Below are 12778 nucleotides of genomic sequence, written 5' to 3'. Positions count from 1 at the left end.
AATGGTTGTCAAACTCTTAAGTATTTTGCACTCTCTTTACCAAAGCAAATAAGTTCACAAATAGTTAAATAAGTATATATGAGTTAAATTCAAACAGGGATTCTTTATCTTATAGGTGTGGAAGGCACACTGAACAATGTCTGGGTATGGTGTTTGAAAAAATGGCTTTGAACAATGTTTTAGGAGAAAAATGTGAATTGGCAACGCCAGTCTGGTGTTTGAATTTGAACCTTCCAAACTTTATGTGTGAGCTACCTGTCAAAAACATTCAAACACAAATAGGTTTGCCACATGTGTAAGATGTTTTGTTTTAAGTCAGCTTTACATAGGTTTCATGTATAACATGGGCCTGTGAGCCTACTTATAGTGTTTCCTCTAGGCTCTTGTTTTTGTGAAGTTGATAAAAGTTGTCCCTGGATCTTGCGTTAATCTTGTTTCATTAACCACTTACAGCTATCGGAACGCCCAGCCCTGAGTTATTTACTCAGCGGGAGCGAGATTGATGTTATTGACTAGCAATCATGTATTGGAGATCAATGATAAGAGAAAGTGGGTCACATCAGGTATTGGCTTTCTATGCATACCTGTACCTGTATACATATTGGATGCAGTGAAGGAGATCAGAGAACGGAGGTCGGGTAAATTAGTGTGAATATTTTACATCAGATATAATAAACTCTTTCTAAGTTAGGCTTAGAGGGACAAAAAAGGTTTCCCTTTCACAATTGTTCATGATTTAAATTTTAGCCATTATTAGCTCACCTGGTCCGAAGGACTGAGGTGAGCTTATGGGATACCGCAGCCTCCGGCGTCCGTCGTCCGTCGTCCGTCGTCCGTCAACAATCGACTTCTTCTCCATAACCGCTGGTCGGATTTCAACAAAATTTGACTGGTAGCATCCGTATTGACCACTAACTGAAAATTGTACAAATGATGGGGCTGATCCCCCGGGGGCCTGAGGGACGGGGCCAAAAGGGGTCAATTTGGCTATTTCCATATAAACGACTTCTTCTCTGAAACCAAGCATCGGATAGCACCCATAATGCAATGGTAGCATCCTTATAGGGTGGGGATTCAAAATTGTACAAATGATGGGGCTGACCCCCCGGAGGCCTGAGGGGCGGGGCCAAAAGGGGCCAATTTGGCTATTTCCATATAAATGACTTCTTCTCTGAAACTAAGCGTGGTATAGCACCCATAATGCAATGGTAGCATCCTTATAGGGTGGGGATTCCAAATTGTGCAAATGATGGGGCTGACCCCCCGGGGGCCTGAGGGGCGGGGTCAAAAGGGGCCAATTTGGCTATTTCCATATAAATGACTTCTTCTCTGAAACTAAGCATGGTATAGCACCCATAATACAATGGTAGCATCCTTATAGTGTGGGGATTCAAAATTGTGCAAATGATAGGGCTGACCCCCCGGGGGCCTGAGGGGCGGGGTCAAAAGGGGTCAATTTGGCTATTTCCATATAAATGACTTCTTCTCTGCAACTAAGCATGGCATAGCACCCATAATGCAATGGTAGCATCCTTATAGGGTGGGGATTCCAAATTATTCAAATGATAGGGCTGACCCCCGGGGGCCTGAGGGGCGGGGTCAAAAGTGGTAAATTTTCATATAAATGACTTTTTCTCTGCAACTTAACATGGGATTACGCTCATAATGCAATGGTTACATCCTTATAGGGTTTGGATTCAAAATTTTGCAAATGATGGGGCTGACCCCCCGGGGGCCTGAAGGGTGGGGTCAAAAGGGGTTAATTTGGCTATTTCCATATAAACGACTTCTTCTCTGCAACTAAGAATGGAAGAGCACTTATAATGCAATGGTAGCATCCTTATAGGGTTGGGATTTGAAATTGTACAAATGATAGGGCTGACCCCCGGGGCCTTAGACGGCAATAGATGCAAGGTCAAAAAGGTCAATTAGGCTACTACTTTCATATAAATTACTTTGTCTCTGAAACTATGTATTGGATAGCATATTTGTATGGTATCAATAGCATCATTGTATGGTTGTGATTCAAAATTAAACTTTGGGAGTCAATTTTGCTTGTTTTTCTAATTGTCAGAGTCTTGTGATAATTACTAACAAAAAACCAGGTGAGCAATACAGGGTACTAATATTGGTCCTGTAGCATGCTGAGATGAAGGGCTATCAAGTTTGTTCAAATGAATGACCTTGACCTTCATTTAAGGTCACAGGGGTCAAATTGGCTAAAATCTTTATACCACTTCATCTCAAGAACCAGAAGGCCCAGGATATTCATATTGAACCTGCAGCATGCTGAGATGAATGGGATACCAAGTTTGTTTCATATGAATGACCTTGACCTTCATTCAAGGTCATAGGGGTCAAATAGGTTGAGATCATTAAATGACTTCTTGTGAATAACTAAGAGGCCTAGAGACCTGGTATCGGGCCTGTGACATGCTGGGATGAAGGGCTACCAAGTTTGTTCAAATCAATGTCACAGGGGTCGTTTAGGCTAAAATCTTTAAACGACTATGTTGTATTGTGTTAATTGAGTCCAATGATCGTTACGCAGAAATGTTAACCTTTGGTGACCAAAAAGAGGTAGATTTTTTACTCAAAAGCGGTAGCATTGCACGCGGCATTTTTCGTGGCTTGTCAGAGATATATAAATATCAGTAATATGCAAAATAATTACAAAAACATATTTTGTGAACAAATTACGTTTTAACTTTGATTATCACCATAGGCCTTGGTGGCTCATTTTGCATTTTTTTAATGTTAATTAAGGCTTACATTAAATTTAGAAGATGCAAAATGCCAATAAATATATTGTATACTTTTATTTCAATGTATTTATCACTTTTTTTTATCCCCTGCCCAACGCAGTTGGCGGGGGATATACATATGGGTTCCGTCCGTCCGTCTGTCCGTCCATACGAATGGTTTCCGGAGCATAACTCTAAAACCAGTAGAGATATTTCCACGAAACTTCATACACACATTGGTCTTATGGTCTAGTAGTGCCTTTTGCTATTTTAAGGTTTTCACTTTTTGTACTTTTTTCTGTAACCATGAAAACATTGCTGAAAATGGCAGATTTTTGTGTAAGAATCGTTTCCGGAGCACAACTCTAAAACCAGCAGAGATATTTCCATGAAACTTCATAGACACATTGTTCTTATGGTCTAGTAGTGCCTTTTGCTATTTCTAGGTTTTCATTTTTTGCACCTTTTCCGTAACCATGAAAACATCGCTGAAAATATCATATTTTTGTACCAGGTTCGTTTCTTCAGCATCACTGGAAAACCGGTTGAGATATATGCACGGAACTCCATAGGCACATTAGTCTTATAGTCTAGTAGTGCCTTTTGCTATTTTAAGGTTTTCACTTTTTGTACTTTTTTCTGTAACCAAGGAAACATTGCTGAAAATGGCAGATTTTTGTGTAAGAATTGTTTCTGGAGCACAACTCTAAAACCAGCAGAGATATTTCCATGAAACTTCATAGACACATTGTTCTTATGGTCTAGTAGTGCCTTTTGCTATTTCTAGGTTTTCACTTTTTGTGCTTTTTTCTGTAACCATAGAAACATTGCTGAAAATATCATATTTTTGTAGCAGTTTCATTTCCGGAGCATAACTCTAAAACCAGCAGAGATATTTCCACTTCATAGACACATTGATTTTATGGTCTAGTAGTACCTTTTGCTATTTTTAGGTTTTCATTTTTTGCACTTTTTCCTGGGTTTTTTTCATACACATAAGTCTCCACAATCAAAAATACTTCAGCTTTGATATCTCCATTGGCGGGGGATCTGAATGACTATGTCCTTGTTAAATATACATTTTGTCTATTTTTTTTCCACTTTTTTTTAATACATGCTGGACTCATTTTCTTTTGATTTATGTAACAAAAAATACAAATATTTGTTTCTAAAATGTTCACCAATATTCTAGAGAAATAATCCCCCTGCAAAAAAAAAAAATGTTTTTTAGTGAATTCCTGAAATTTTATACCAAAATCTGGCTCCTTTATTAGAATCACCTCATTCCAAAATGGCGGCCATTACGATTGCAAAGTTTATGACTTTCTGCAGACACTATACGCCTATTTTACATTAAAAACGTGAGTAAATCATTTCAATTATAAGTAATGTTTGTTTTTGAAATGAAGCTTACTAGTTTTAAGCACAAATTTTATTGAAAAGCCAGATGATTGTTTCCTTACGGTAGGCCTACATAATACACATCGTTGACTCAGACACGTGAAATAAGTGTCAAAGTGACACCGCCAAGGTGGAACTAGCCCCAGGCTGTTAATTAGCACCAGTGGGTGTTGGTCAGGGTGTGTTCACACCTTCTTTGTTACTTAATGATCAAGCCAGTCCCGCTACACTGTCTGGTATGCATTTTGAAGCCACTATGGCAGCCCCACCCGACTATAAAAATTTCAGAAATTGGAAGAAAAAAAATAAAGAAGATGTTTTGCAGAAATCGGAATATTTGGATATTAAAGCGGTAGGCGGAATATCAGCTTCAAAAGCGGTAGACTTCCACCTGAAACGGTAGGGTTAACATGTCTGCCGTTAAGAGGCCCTTGGTCCTCTTGTTCATAGGATATTTATTCATGGAGCTGCTGATATGGGTTATACAAGCTGAATTAATGAACATGTCTATAGATATAAAGCATCTTAACTGTTTAACACATTCAGTTACCAAGAACAGAATACTTAACTTGAAAGATTTCGACTGATTTACTGAACAATGCTTGCCAAATGTTGACTAGCCAAAATCTTTTGCGAGGGTTAAAATATCCTTATTTACCTGGCAAACCGATAGGTTTTTTTCCCTCTACTTAAAAGGAAATATATGTGAATTGTCTCCCTTGACGCCACCTCACTTTTGGCCTTCTGTTGAGCACTTGCCCCTGTGAGGCAGGCTCTGGGTTCTGTCCCCTGGCCGAGACACACCAAAGTCTATCAAATTGGTAGTTTATGCTCCTGCTTAACATTCAGCATTAAGGGAGTATAGGAAGACTGTTTCACCAATCAGCTGTTGTTACAGTATAATGTCACTGAATGGGGTATGTGTTTTGCTTTTTGTCTTCAGCTACATGCTTCAGTGATATAGTAAAAAGTGCAAGAGTTCCACTATACAAAAAGATGTGTACCACAAATATACCACAGTCTCACAAAACACTCACCTCACACTTTACATACGTAATACATTGCATACACGGAAGACTGTCCTTAAATGACCCTGGGTGTAAATAGGATGTAAATTAAATAAACTAAAACAAATCAAACGTGATACCAGTTGTTCATAAGCGTTATCAGAAGAACCTTGTGAGCCTGAATTGATTCTCTATAATGTGTACATGAATATGGGGCTATTGGACACTCTCCCCTGTAAAATTGAGCGTAAGCCTTCAAACATCCAAGTTAGCAATTAGTGTTTCGTAGGAAGTTAAGAAATGGTCTGGTATGTGCTGCTGTGATTGTGTCCTTAGTTATACACTTTACCTTAGGAAAAGACCCTTTACACCTAGTATAATAAACTTTAGAACAAGACCCTGATATTTTTTGACGGTTAATGCTGTTCTGTCCTTCCATAGAATTCCAGCTGTTTTATAGGGATCTGTTTGAAAAAGAACATACCTCAAATTATTGAGGCAAAAAAAAACAACTTGATGAATATTTGATAGATGATGCATGATTTGTCATGCATGGTCTCTAATAAACTATGGTTGGTGTTAGGTTTCCATTGGTTTACAGTTTTAGTATGAACCTGATCACTGTGTATTGTATGATACATGTTTTTATAGATTGTTGTTATACTTTCATTTGACCAGGTACCAGACTATTCCCATGTCTATGGAGAGGGATTTGAACCCAAAGTGGAGGCAGGGCCTTCATCTAAACCAGCAGTACAGAACAAGGCTGAGGCAGAGGAATCGTCCAGACGTTATGTACAGCCGTAAGTTTCTAGACTTTATATGTACAGTTGTAAGTCTCTAGACATTATGTACAGTTGTAAGTCTCTAGACATTAAGTACAGTTGTAAGTCTCTAGATATTATGTACAGTTGTAAGTCTCTAGACATTATATGTACAGTTGTAAGTCTCTAGACATTATGTACAGTTGTAAGTCTCTAGACATTATGTACAGTTGTAAGTCTCTAGACATTATGTACAGTTGTAAGTCTCTAGACATTATGTACAGTTGTAAGTCTCTAGACATTATGTACAGTTGTAAGTCTCTAGAATTATGTACAGTTGTAAGTCTCTAGACATTAGTACAGTTGTAAGTCTCTAGACATTATGTACAGTTGTAAGTCTCTAGACATTATGTACAGTTGTAAGTCTCTAGACATTATGTACAGTTGTAAGTCTCTAGACATTATGTACAGTTGTAAGTCTCTAGACATTATGTACAGTTGTAAGTCTCTAGACATTATGTACAGTTGTAGTCTCTAAAGTTGTAAGTCTCTAGACATTATGTACAGTTGTAAGTCTCTAGACATTATGTACAGTTGTAAGTCTCTAGACATTATGTACAGTTGTAAGTCTCTAGACATTATGTACAGTTGTAAGTCTCTAGACATTATGTACAGTTGTAAGTCTCTAGACATTATGTACAGTTGTAAGTCTCTAGACATTATGTACAGTTGTAAGTCTCTAGACATTATGTACAGTTGTAAGTCTCTAGACATTAAGTACAGTTGTAAGTCTCTAGATATTATGTACAGTTGTAAGTCTCTAGACATTATGTACAGTTGTAAGTCTCTAGACATTATGTACAGTAGTAAGTCTCTAGACATTATGTACAGTTGTAAGTCTCTAGATATTATGTACAGTTGTAAGTCTCTAGACATTATGTACAGTTGTAAGTCTCTAGACATTATGTACAGTTGTAAGTCTCTAGACATTATGTACAGTTGTAAGTCTCTAGACATTATGTACAGTTGTAAGTCTCTAGACATTATGTACAGTTGTAAGTCTCTAGACATTATGTACAGTTGTAAGTCTCTAGACATTATGTACAGTTGTAAGTCTCTAGACATTATGTACAGTTGTAAGTCTCTAGACATTATGTACAGTTTGTAAGTCTCTAGACATTATGTACAGTTGTAAGTCTCTAGACATTATGTACAGTTGTAAGTCTCTAGACATTATGTACAGTCCTAAGTCTCTAGACATTATGTACAGTTGTAAGTCTCTAGACATTATGTACAGTTGTAAGTCTCTAGACCTTAGGTATTGTTTGTAAGTCTCTAGACATTATGTACAGTTGTAAGTCTCTAGACATTATGTACAGTTGTAAGTCTCTAGACATTATGTACAGTTGTAAGTCTCTAGACATTATGTACAGTTGTAAGTCTCTAGACATTATGTACAGTTGTAAGTCTCTAGACATTATGTACAGTTGTAAGTCTCTAGACATTATGTACAGTTGTAAGTCTCTAGACATTATGTACAGTCGTAAGTCTCTAGACATTATGTACAGTTGTAAGTCTCTAGACATTATGTACAGTTGTAAGTCTCTAGACATTATGTACAGTCGTAAGTCTCTAGACCTTAGGTATTGTTGTAAGTCTCTAGACATTATGTACAGTTGGAAGTCTCTAGACCTTAGGTATTGTTGTAAGTCTCTAGACATTAAGCACAGTCGTAAGTCTCTAGACCTTAGGTACAGTTGTAAGTCTCTAGACCTTATTTACAGTTGTAAGTCTTAGATATTATGTACAGTCGTAAGTCTCTAGACATTATGTACAGTTGTAAGTCTCTAGACATTATGTACAGTTGTAAGTCTCTAGACATTATGTACAGTTGTAAGTCTCTAGACATTATGTACAGTGTAAGTCTTAGACATTATGTACAGTCTAGTCTCTAGACATTATGTACAGTTGAAGTCTCTAGACATTATGTACAGTTGTAAGTCTCTAGACATTATGTACAGTCGTAAGTCTCTAGACCTTAGGTACAGTTGTAAGTCTCTAGACATTATGTACAGTTGTAAGTCTCTAGACATTATGTACAGTTGTAAGTCTCTAGACATTATGTACAGTTGTAAGTCTCTAGACATTATGTACAGTTGTAAGTCTCTAGACATTATGTACAGTTGTAAGTCTCTAGACATTAGGTACAGTTGTAAGTCTCTAGACATTATGTACAGTTGTAAGTCTCTAGACATTATGTACAGTTGTAAGTCTCTAGACATTATGTACAGTTGTAAGTCTCTAGACCTTATGTACAGTTGTAAGTCTCTAGACATTATGTACAGTTGTAAGTCTCTAGACATTATGTACAGTCGTAAGTCTCTAGACATTATGTACAGTTGTAAGTCTCTAGACATTATGTACAGTCCTAAGTCTCTAGACATTATGTACAGTTGTAAGTCTCTAGATATTATGTACAGTTGTAAGTCTCTAGACATTATGTACAGTCTAAGTCTCTAGACATTATGTACAGTTGTAAGTCTCTAGACATTATGTACAGTTGTAAGTCTCTAGACCTTATGTACAGTTGTAAGTCTCTAGACATTATGTACAGTCGTAAGTCTCTAGACCTTAGGTATTGTTGTAAGTCTCTAGACATTAAGTACAGTTGAAAGACTCTAGACATTAAGTACAGTCGTAAGTCTCTAGACCTTAGATACAGTTGGAAGTCTCTAGACCTTATTTACAGTTGTTAGTCTGTAGATATTATGTACAGTCGTTAGTCTCTAGACATTATGTACAGTTGTAAGTCTCAAGACATTATGTACAGTCGTAAGTCTCTAGACCTTAGGTACAGTTGTAAGTCTTTAGACATTATGTACAGTTGTAAGTCTCTAGACATTATGTACAGTTGTAAATCTCTAGACAATATGTACATGTGTAAGTCTCTAGACATTATGTACAGTTGTAAATCTCTAGACAATATGTACAGTTGTAAGTCTCTAGATTATGTACAGCCGTAAGTCGCTAGACATTATGTACAGTTGTAAGTCTCTAGACTTTATGTACAGCCGTAGGTCTTCAGATGTTTTAAAATGCCATGAGTCTCTAGATGTTTTGCACTGCCATAAGGCTCTAGATCTTGACTGATGTTACTTCCATGGAGGTATCTTTCCAAATTCATCTTCACTACTCTATTGTTTTCAGAATCCAGCTTACTGGAGAATATGTTGTGAATTTGATCAACCTTAATGATACTGCCTACCTCATGTCTACAGAAGTTTCAGCTTTCTTTTGGGAGGCTGACATCTTGACAGGAATGGTGAGTTACCTCCCTTACCCAATATCTACGGAGGTCGGGGTAATCATGTATGTATGAATCAATATCTATCAAAGAATGGTGAGTTACCTCCCCTTAACCTCATATACATTAAGGTACAGTGAGTTACCTCCCCTTACCCCATATCTACACAGGTCAGGGTAATCATGTATGTATGAATCAATATCTATTAAAGAATGGCGAGTTACCTCCCCTTACCTCATATACATTAAGGTACAGTGAGTTACCTCCCCTTGCCTCATATTGACAGCGATCTGAAAAATTAACATACATTATGGTATGGTGAGTTAATACTTCCCCTTACCTCATATCTAGAGAGGTCTGAGAAATCAACATAACATTACTCATTGATTTTCTTCAGACTTGGTCAAATGACATAGTAACAGCATAATGGATGCTTATTACTTATATTATTATTGATGTATCAATATCTTTATCATTATTTTCTTTTCAGCTGGAACAACAAAACATCTGTGTCAACAGACTGACTTTGAAGCAGGAGCAATACCCAGAAGTGTTTGAGGACCTCTGTCAGTAAGTCCTCCCCATATAATACTTGGGATCTTCTACATGTTTCAAAGCCAAACTCCAGTCCTACATTCTATATACCACATATTAATGTTTCAGATTGCTCTATGATACTTCAAGACTGGGTGACTTATTATCAACGTATTTGTTTCTCAGTCTGACCTAAGAGGTAAATAGCATGTACAACAAAAGGAAAAGACTGTTTCTGTTGATTTGATGTCTGTTACAGTGAAGTGTTGTCATGAATGTGTAAGTTACAAAAATGATTTACTTTGTAGATGTGGTGTTATTGAAGACCGTGAGAAGAAATCCATCACCTTGTATGAACTCAGTCGGTAAGTTTGACTTGTAGTGTTTGTAATATTGTGTTACTTCCGTAATCTTTTCTGTTAAAATGATTTTGTCTTTCAATAATTTCACAGACAATTTTAGGTGATGTCAGCATACATCATGTTCTTTCTATAACATGTGTAGTAAAAATCAGTAAAACATGGTTTTAGCGAACCTCTGGGGACCAACAAAATGACTTTGTATAGTTTGTTATACACATAATTACAACTATGTTAATTGAACCGTGATGGAGAATGAAAATTACTGTTATGACCAGAATTTGTTGTAAGAGTGTTAGTTATAAGGGTGTTTTACTTTTATTCAGCACAGTGTCTGAATTATGCGAGGGATTTATTTTTGCTTTATTCATGTTTTGTTTTTGTTTTCTGAAATCTGCAAATTTAAAAAATCTCCAATGAAATATTTTGAAGTTCTCTTCTGTTATGCAAAATTGTTAATATATTGCAAAATGAGGAAGTGGTGAAATTTAAAAAGTCATGAATATATTCTGTAACAAAACAGTGGAATATTCATTCATGAATTTAATGCGCTATACAATAATATGCAAATTCTGACCTTTGGAATCATAATTCTCAGATCAATGTTAGCAAGAGCTTATTTTAAAGGAATCCATTTGTGTTGAAGTGTTCCTTACTTTTGTGTTGAAGTGTTATTTATTTTATGCTTACTTTTGTGTTGAAGGGTTCCTTACTTTTGTGTTGTAGGGTTCCTTAATTTGGTTTTGAAGGGTTCCTTACTTTTATGTTGAAGGGTTCCTTACTTTTGTGTTGAAGGGTTCCTTACTTTTATGTTGAAGGGTTCCTTACTTTTGTGTTTAAGGGTTCCTTACTTTTGTGTTGAAGGATTCCTTACTTTTGTGTAGAAGGGTTACTTACTTTGTGTTGAAGGGTTCCTTACTTTGTGTTGAAGGGTTCCTTACTTTGTGTTGAAGGGTTCCTTACTTTTGTGTTGAAGGGTTCCTTACTTTTGTGTTGAAGGGTTCCTTACTTTTGTGTTGAAGGGTTCCTTACTTTTGTGTTGTAGTGTTCCTTACTTTTGTGTTGAAGGGTTCCTTACTTTTGTGTTGTAGGGTTCCTTACTTTTGCGTTGAAGGGTTCCTTACTTTGTGTTGAAGGGTTCCTTACTTTTGTGTTGAAGGATTCCTTACTTTTGTGTTGAAGGATTCCACATATTCGTGTTGTAGGGTTCTTTACTTTTGTGTTGTAGGGTTACTTATTTTTGTGCTTACTTTTGTGTTGAAGGGTTCCTTACTTTTGTGTTGAAGGGTTCTTTACTTTTGTGTTGAAGGGTTCCTTACTTTTGTGTTGTAGGGTTCCTTACTTTTGTGTTGAAGGGTTCCTTACTTTTGTGTTGTAGGGTTACTTATTTTTGTGCTTACTTTTGTGTTGAAGGGTTCCTTACTTTTGTGTTGAAGGGTTCCTTACTTTTGTGTTGAAGGGTTCCTTACTTTTGTGTTGTAGGGTTCCTTACTTTTGTGTTGTAGGGTTCCGTACTTTTGTGTTGAAGGGTTCCTTACTTTTGTGTTGAAGGGTTCTTTACTTTTGTGTTGTAGGGTTCCTTACTTTTGTGTTGTAGGGTTCCTTACTTTTGTATTGTAGGGTTCCGTACTTTTGTGTTGAAGGGTTACTTACTTTTGTGTTGAAGTGTTCCTTACTTTTGTGTTAAAGGGTTCCTTACTTTTGTGTTGAAGAGTTCCTTACTTTTGTGTTGAAGGGTTACTTACTTTTGTGTTGAAGTGTTCAGTACTTTTGTGTTAAAGGGTTCCTTACTTTTGTGTTGAAGGATTCCTTACTTTTGTGTTGAAGGGTTCCTTACTTTTGTGATGAAGGGTTCCTTACTTTTGTGTTGAAGTGTTCCTTACTTTTGTGTTGAAGGGTTACTTACTTTTGTGTTGTAGGGTTCCGTACTTTTGTGTTGAAGGGTTCCGTACTTTTGTGTTGTAGGGTTCCGTACTTTTGTGTTGAAGGGTTCCTTACTTTTGTGTTGAAGGGTTCCTTACTTTTGTGTTGAAGGGTTCCTTACTTTTGTGTTGAAGGGTTCCTTACTTTTGTGTTGAAGGGTTCCTTACTTTTGTGTTGTAGGGTTCCTTACTTTTGTGTTGTAGGGTTCCTTACTTTTGTGTTGAAGGGTTCCTTACTTTTGTGTTGAAGGGTTCCTTACTTTTGTGTTGAAGGGTTCCTTACTTTTGTGTTGTAGGGTTCCGTACTTTTTTGTGTTGAAGGGTTCCTTACTTTTGTGTTGAGGGTTCCGTACTTTTGTGTTGAAGGGTTCCTTACTTTTGTGTTGAAGGGTTCCTTACTTTTGTGTTGAAGGGTTACTTACTTTTGTGTTGAAGGGTTCCTTACTTTTGTGTTGAAGTGTTTCTTACTTTTGTGTTGAAGGGTTCCTTACTTTTGTGTTGTAGGGTTCCGTACTTTTGTGTTGAAGGGTTCCGTACTTTTGTGTTGTAGGGTTCCGTACTTTTGTGTTGAAGGGTTCCTTACTTTTGTGTTGAAGGGTTACTTACTTTTGTGTTGAAAGGTTCCTTACTTTTGTGTTGAAGTGTTCCTTACTTTTGTGTTGAAGGGTTCCTTACTTTTGTGTTGTAGGGTTCCGTACTTTTGTGTTAAAGGGTTCCTTACTTTTGTGTTGTAGGGTTCCGTA

At 36.9% G+C, this 12778-nt stretch overlaps 1 protein-coding gene across 1 annotated transcript in view; it reads left to right on the top strand.

The window, feature by feature from the left end:
- Positions 1–12778, top strand: part of LOC138321935 (tudor domain-containing protein 5-like) — a 53200-nt gene that overhangs the window by 34819 nt on the left and 5603 nt on the right. The window contains exons 14-17 of the mRNA XM_069265976.1: positions 5831–5955; positions 9124–9238; positions 9711–9790; positions 10063–10119. Of these exons, the coding sequence (XP_069122077.1) occupies positions 5831–5955; positions 9124–9238; positions 9711–9790; positions 10063–10119 (377 nt within the window). The remainder of the gene's footprint in view (positions 1–5830; positions 5956–9123; positions 9239–9710; positions 9791–10062; positions 10120–12778) is intronic.

The sequence above is a fragment of the Argopecten irradians genome, chromosome 4, assembly GCF_041381155.1.
Source record: "Argopecten irradians isolate NY chromosome 4, Ai_NY, whole genome shotgun sequence".
Taxonomy (NCBI): Eukaryota; Metazoa; Mollusca; class Bivalvia; order Pectinida; family Pectinidae; genus Argopecten; species Argopecten irradians.
Note: the sequence above shows the minus strand (reverse complement) of the source record. Positions and strands in the feature narration are given on the sequence as shown.